At 46.5% G+C, this 6,366-nt stretch overlaps 1 protein-coding gene and 1 non-coding gene across 2 annotated transcripts; both read left to right on the top strand.

The window, feature by feature from the left end:
- Positions 1 to 385: 385 nt before the first annotated feature.
- Positions 386 to 3,574, top strand: EEF1A1 (eukaryotic translation elongation factor 1 alpha 1). Its single transcript, NM_001081781.2, has 8 exons — positions 386 to 417; positions 1,064 to 1,241; positions 1,549 to 1,728; positions 1,847 to 2,143; positions 2,230 to 2,380; positions 2,475 to 2,731; positions 2,820 to 3,054; positions 3,164 to 3,574. The coding sequence occupies exons 2-8, from the start codon at positions 1,098 to 1,100 to the stop codon at positions 3,286 to 3,288; spliced, it is 1,389 nt and encodes a 462-aa protein (NP_001075250.2). The 5' UTR covers positions 386 to 417; positions 1,064 to 1,097; the 3' UTR covers positions 3,289 to 3,574.
- On the top strand, positions 3,411 to 3,474 carry MIR703 (microRNA 703). Its single transcript, NR_035004.1, has one exon. It is a non-coding gene; the product is annotated as a microRNA 703 (primary transcript).
- Positions 3,575 to 6,366: the final 2,792 nt, after the last annotated feature.

Raw genomic sequence — 6,366 nt, 5'->3', positions numbered from 1 at the left:
CCCCGCCGGCCGTCCCCGCCGCCCCTCCCCCGGCTGGCGCAGAGAGTAATTCATACAAAAGAAGGACTCGCCTCTGCCCTGGGGAATCCCAGGGACCGTCGTTAAACTCCCGCTAACCTAGAACCGAGGGCGCGTGCGTCCCCGCCCCCGACCCGCTCGCTCTTGGCGTCATCGGGGGCCAGAGGAGCATGCGCGAAACGACGAGCGCTCTTCAGTGGGCTGAGCGCACATCGCCCACGGTCCCCGAGAAGTGGGGGGAGGGGCCGGCGAGGGCGCTGGGGCCGGCGGCGCGGGGTAAGCTGGGAAAGCGTGTCGTGTGCTGGCCCCGCCCTCTCCCCGAGGCGGGGAGAACCGTATATAAGTGCCGTAGTCACCCTGAACGTTCTTTTTCGCAACGGGTTTGCCGCCAGAACACAGGTGAGTGCGGGCGTGGCCTGCGGGCCCGGCCTCCCCGGTGGGCCCGGCCTCGCGGGCCTGTGCCGGCCGCCGTGCCGCGGAGCCGCCCCGAGGTTCCTCAGCTCCAGCGCGGGCCGTCGGTGGGGGCTCAAGGCCCCGGCCGCGGCGGCAGCCCCCGCCTCGTGCCTGGGCGAGGCCGGCCTGCGCCCGCGGCCGCCGCGTGGGCCCGCCCTGCGCCGGGTGGGGCCTTCGGCCCGCCGAGTCCCCAGAGCGCCGCGGCTGCCCGGGCGGCCTGGCGGCGGCGGGCAGACGCCACCGCGGCCGTCGTCGGGCGGCGCGTGTCGGCCGCGCGCGGGGCCGAGGTAGAGGGAGCCCGCCCGGCGAGGGCCGCCCCCGCGCGCCGGCCGCGCCGCCCCAGCGGCGTGCGCGGAAAGATGGCCGCTCGGCCCGCCGGCGGAGCTCAAAATGGAGGCTGCGGCCGGCCTGAGCCACACAAAGGGCCGCGCCGGGCCCGCTCGCGCTCGCGCTCCCGCCGCCGCCGAGCCGGCGCCCGGCGAGGGGCCCAGCCTCGCGCCCTGGAATTTTCTTTTTGAGTTTGGATGGTAGCTTTTCTTTTTTTCAAGTTTGTGGGGCGGTGGTTTAAAGGTGGTTTTTCCACTGAATTTAGGTGTCGTGAAAACCACCGCAAAATCTAAGCCAAAATGGGGAAGGAAAAGACTCATATCAACATCGTCGTCATTGGGCACGTCGATTCGGGCAAGTCCACCACGACTGGCCACCTGATCTACAAGTGCGGTGGGATCGACAAAAGAACCATCGAGAAATTCGAGAAGGAGGCTGCTGAGGTAGGTGGAAAGAAGAGGCTTGAATAAGACGTCTGGCAGCGAACACGTTGAGTGGTAATTTTCAGGAAGTGCTCGTTCTTTTAGTCGAGATCTGAATGTCGTGCTAGTCGGAGGGACGTGATCGAACATTGGCTGTTGAATTACGTAGGTTTGTAACCGTGTTTTGAGAATAAGGGAAGGCCGTTTAGGTTTTGCCATTGTACAGTCAGTCGAGCCTTTCTGCCAAGTAAGTGGGGTGAGGAATTTCAAGCTGGAGTTGGGTCATGTCTTAGTTACCAAGTAACCATTCCTAATCCAATCCCTGCAGATGGGAAAGGGCTCCTTCAAGTATGCCTGGGTCTTGGATAAACTGAAAGCTGAACGTGAGCGTGGTATCACCATTGATATCTCCCTGTGGAAATTCGAGACCAGCAAGTATTATGTGACCATCATTGATGCCCCCGGACACAGAGACTTCATCAAAAACATGATTACAGGCACGTCTCAGGTTTGTAGTTTAATAATTACTGGAAATAACCGTGGGTTTGTCTTAGTACAGTGGAAAACGCGATGGTTCCTCTTTAAAGAGCTTTGTTTAATGAGGTATGCTCTTGTGTTTTTTAAAGGCTGACTGTGCTGTCCTCATTGTCGCTGCTGGTGTTGGTGAATTTGAAGCAGGTATCTCCAAGAATGGGCAGACCCGTGAGCATGCCCTTCTGGCTTACACACTGGGTGTGAAACAACTAATTGTTGGTGTTAACAAAATGGATTCCACTGAGCCACCTTACAGCCAGAAGAGATATGAGGAAATCGTTAAGGAAGTCAGCACCTACATTAAGAAAATTGGTTACAACCCAGACACAGTTGCATTTGTGCCAATTTCTGGTTGGAATGGTGACAACATGCTGGAGCCAAGTGCTAATGTAAGTGACATTCAAGACAGTTGGAAAAGGGCTCTTAACAGGGGCAAGTTTGATGGTAACACTAATGGGCAATCTTATGTTTTCAGATGCCTTGGTTCAAGGGATGGAAAGTCACCCGTAAAGATGGCAATGCCAGTGGAACTACGCTGCTTGAAGCTCTGGATTGCATCCTGCCACCAACTCGTCCAACTGATAAGCCCTTGCGTCTGCCCCTCCAGGACGTCTACAAAATTGGTGGTAAGTTGAACATTATTATCAACGTGCCTGCATGCGTTGCTGCACTGCCTTCTGTCTTTGCATAAGATGTTTGACAGTATGCTGTGAACACTAGGTATTGGTACTGTCCCTGTGGGCCGAGTGGAGACTGGTGTTTTGAAACCTGGCATGGTGGTTACCTTTGCTCCAGTCAATGTTACAACTGAAGTAAAGTCTGTTGAAATGCATCATGAAGCTTTGAGCGAAGCTCTTCCTGGGGACAACGTGGGCTTCAATGTCAAGAACGTGTCCGTCAAAGATGTTCGCCGTGGCAATGTGGCTGGTGACAGCAAAAATGATCCACCAATGGAAGCAGCTGGCTTCACAGCTCAGGTAACACTTAAAAGTGAACCTTTTCTTATTTCATGCTGGAGCTTTAAGTGTACTTGAGACTCACTTAAATGCAAATCTGTTCTCCAAGGTGATTATCCTGAACCATCCAGGCCAAATCAGTGCTGGGTATGCACCTGTGCTGGATTGTCACACAGCTCACATTGCTTGCAAGTTTGCTGAGCTGAAGGAGAAGATTGATCGTCGTTCTGGAAAGAAGCTGGAAGATGGCCCCAAATTCTTGAAATCTGGTGATGCTGCCATCGTTGATATGGTTCCTGGCAAGCCCATGTGTGTTGAGAGCTTTTCTGACTATCCTCCTCTGGGTAAGGATGACTGACTATTCAGCGCAATTGGAAAGTTTATTAAAGCTGTAAAATAATTGGTTTTGTTTACCAAGTGTTTCTAACAGTAATACAAAATTTGTTTTAATAGGCCGTTTTGCTGTTCGTGACATGAGACAGACGGTTGCTGTGGGTGTCATCAAAGCAGTGGACAAGAAAGCAGCTGGAGCTGGCAAGGTCACCAAGTCTGCCCAGAAGGCTCAGAAGGCTAAATGAATAGTATCCCCAATACCTGCCACCCCAGTCTTAATCAGTGGTGGAACGGTCTCAGAACTTTTTGTCTTAATTGGCCATTTAAGTTTAATAGTAAAAGACTGGTTAATGATAACAATGCATCGTAAAACCTTCAGAAGGAAAGGAGAATGTTTTGTGGACCATTTGGTTTTTTGTGTGGCAGTTTTAAGTTATTAGTTTTTAAAATCAGTACTTTTTAATGGAAACAACTTGACCAAAAATCTGTCACAGAATTTTGAGACCCATTAAAACAAAGTTTAATGAGAAACCTGTGTCTTCTTTTGGGCAACACTGGAAGGTGCTACAGAACTCACCTAGATAGAAAACTTCAGTAGGAGTTACCCCTGACCCATTTCTGATGTTGCATTTGCTGAAACTGCAGAATTGGATAATTTGGTTTAATTTGTTTGGGGCGGCAACCCTGGAGTTTTTTCACCTTGAGTGGAAGAAGCATCTGTTGATGTACATAGTGAAAACCTGTGAGATGGGGTCTGTTAGTGCAACATTTCATTCAGGACAGAAGAACACTTAATTTTGTTGATGTGTAAGCTAGTTGATAAGAGATTTTCCAGTACCAAAGTTGTGTTGCATATAAAACTTTGTCCACTTATATCAATGTTGAGTAAACTTAATAGGTCATTTGTTTCTGCACTTACTGGAATTAGCTTCATATTTACAAATACTGAAGTTTTAACAAATGTAAAGTGTAAGGCTTAAGTAACTCAGAACTGCTCTGCTAGAGTTAACTGTCCAGACTCTAGGCAGAAAAAGACACTAAATTGAGTGTTGCCTGTCACTTTAGTGAGGAAAATTCACTTCCAATAGGAATTTTCATCTAAAGAACAAGTTCGGGTGAAGAGGGAACATTGTCACACTGGAGAGGATGCCAAGTTCATAGAGGTACAGTGAGAAATATTTAGCCTAAGTGAAGGGTGGAGCCCATTTGGGACTGGATGGACTGTGGGGTAAACTTTTTAAGGAAATTTTCAAAAGTGCCGTTACCTGATGACATACTGGAAGATTATAATTTGAAGTTAAAAATTTGAGAGTTGGATAGGATGGAAGTGAATATCCCACTAGAATTTACAGGTCTAATTTGGTAACTTGTAGATTACATGCAGTGATTGGTCACAAAGGGTTGTAAGTTGATAGTGATTGGTGTTTGATAGTTGGTCTCTGGGAACACATGCATTTGAAAAACATGGCATGAATCTGAGAAATTAATGGTAATTCTGTGTGATGGTATTTGATAACCTAAGTAGGCTTTCTTTGCATATGAAAGGAACGTTTTTAATACACCTGAAAGCATGGCAGAGTAGCAGGGCATCTTGGATTCTGGGAGGCAAAGTCATGGTAAGTGGAATGTAGCCCTAAAATGCCGTGGAATGATTGACTGCCATTTGAAAGTGCTCTCATCTCAATGCTAAACTAGGTAAAATGCTCATTTAACAGTACCACCTGAGGCATTACGTCATGACTAGAAATTTATTCACAGCTCCATGAAGCACCTATTGGATGGTGTTTACAAGTATGGTGCTTTTTTGCTTGTGATGATTAAACAAGATAGGGTTCTTAAGGACAGCTGATCAGTAAATGGTACGTGATATAAAAGTAAATCTGCCAAAGCTATAAAACTGCTAGAAGAGATTGTTCCACCCCCACAAAAGGATTGAACTGCAGAAAATCACTACCACCATATAGAAAAATAGAAAGGAAAGCCATCCGAACAAGAACACAGGGAAGGTTCAGTGTAATAGGCTTTCCGTAGGACACGGTACCTGGACACTTGAGACAACTGGTTCGAGCACCACCTGCTGGTGGTCTGTGTAAATTGGTTTTAAACAAATTTCTAAATTCTGGATTAAAAAAGTAGTGTTTCATCTCTTCTCCAGTGAGTTTTCCACACTGATAGCATTTCCTTGCATTTGAGTTGGTTAAAAAAGCCAAATATTTTACAGTGGATTTATAAAACTAGAATATCAGACTGGTGCTTGACGTTAAGCCATATTTTAAATTGGCCAGCTGTTGAATTACCTGTTTGTTAAGAATCTCAGATGGGGTCTTGTTGAAATTTGTCCTGAGGAATTCAGGTGTGATTTCAGAATTTGAAAGGAAATGGGAAAGGCACTCTGGCTCAGGAATTAAACAGACTGTCAGTAAGGCATATCTGATTTTCTTAAACTATTTTGATTACTCATACTGTGCCCAAAATAGTCCAGAGTAACTGGGTTTTGGCCACATCAGAAGTCAATTATTTTATGCCCTTCCCATAGTTAATCCTATTGATAATTTACCTTCCAGATCTGGATGTGTCAAGAGCGCAGCTATCTGCGTCAAGAACGTAGTCTAGTGAGACTCTTCTGAACTACCACCATCATTCAACCCAGTCTCATTTCTTTGTCCGTGAAAAACGTTGACTTCTGTGAACAGGGCAGAATATTAGCGTTGGGTTATCTGCCAACGTTACTTTGACGACAACATTTGAAACTTGGGATTTTAGTGATTTACCATTTATATCTTACTGTGGTGGGTCCAAAGGTATTCAACCAGAGATCTTGATTTTTAAATAGGCCTGGCTCTGACTGGATTGTTTACAGATGTTGAAACTGCTGACTTCCCTGAAGGCCCCAGAAACAAGTAAAATCACTTTGTTTTTAAAATATTTGGTATTTTTAGAATATTTATTTAGAATAAAAAATGTAAGTTGACCACAACTTACAAATTCTGTAAGAAAGTGTCAATAATGATGAATTGCTAAAGTAGGTTAAATTTGAGGTTTGATGTTGCAAGATTGGGAGGGTAGAAACAATTTTCTCAGAAATGTGGGTGGGTATTCATCTGGTTATTTGAGTTCTAGTTCTGTACTATAAAGGCTGTTGTTGACTGTATAAATGGTGGTTTTCAGTATGGGGTATAAAAATCCTGAAGACTTACCAGGGCTCTGGATTTTGTTTTTCTTAAAACTTATTTACCTTGGTAACCTTTTCTGCTGAGGTTAGCACTGAGCTCGTGCCAAGCAAGCTATTCTTGGCTGTAGTAATCTCAATTCCTGAAATGGAC

This window comes from Equus caballus, chromosome 10 (genome assembly GCF_041296265.1).
Source record: "Equus caballus isolate H_3958 breed thoroughbred chromosome 10, TB-T2T, whole genome shotgun sequence".
Lineage (NCBI taxonomy): Eukaryota > Metazoa > Chordata > Mammalia > Perissodactyla > Equidae > Equus > Equus caballus.
Note: the sequence above shows the minus strand (reverse complement) of the source record. Positions and strands in the feature narration are given on the sequence as shown.

What these genes read in the sequence shown, in the direction of transcription:
- EEF1A1 (NM_001081781.2), top strand. Translation starts at nt 1,098, where the DNA reads ATGGGGAAGGAAAAGACTCATATCAACATCGTCGTCATTGGGCACGTC. An exon ending in GGACGTCTACAAAATTGGTG is followed by an intron (nt 2,381 to 2,474) that starts GTAAGTTGAACA and finishes TGTGAACACTAG; the next exon opens with GTATTGGTACTGTCCCTGTG. An exon ending in CAGCTGGCTTCACAGCTCAG is followed by an intron (nt 2,732 to 2,819) that starts GTAACACTTAAA and finishes CTGTTCTCCAAG; the next exon opens with GTGATTATCCTGAACCATCC.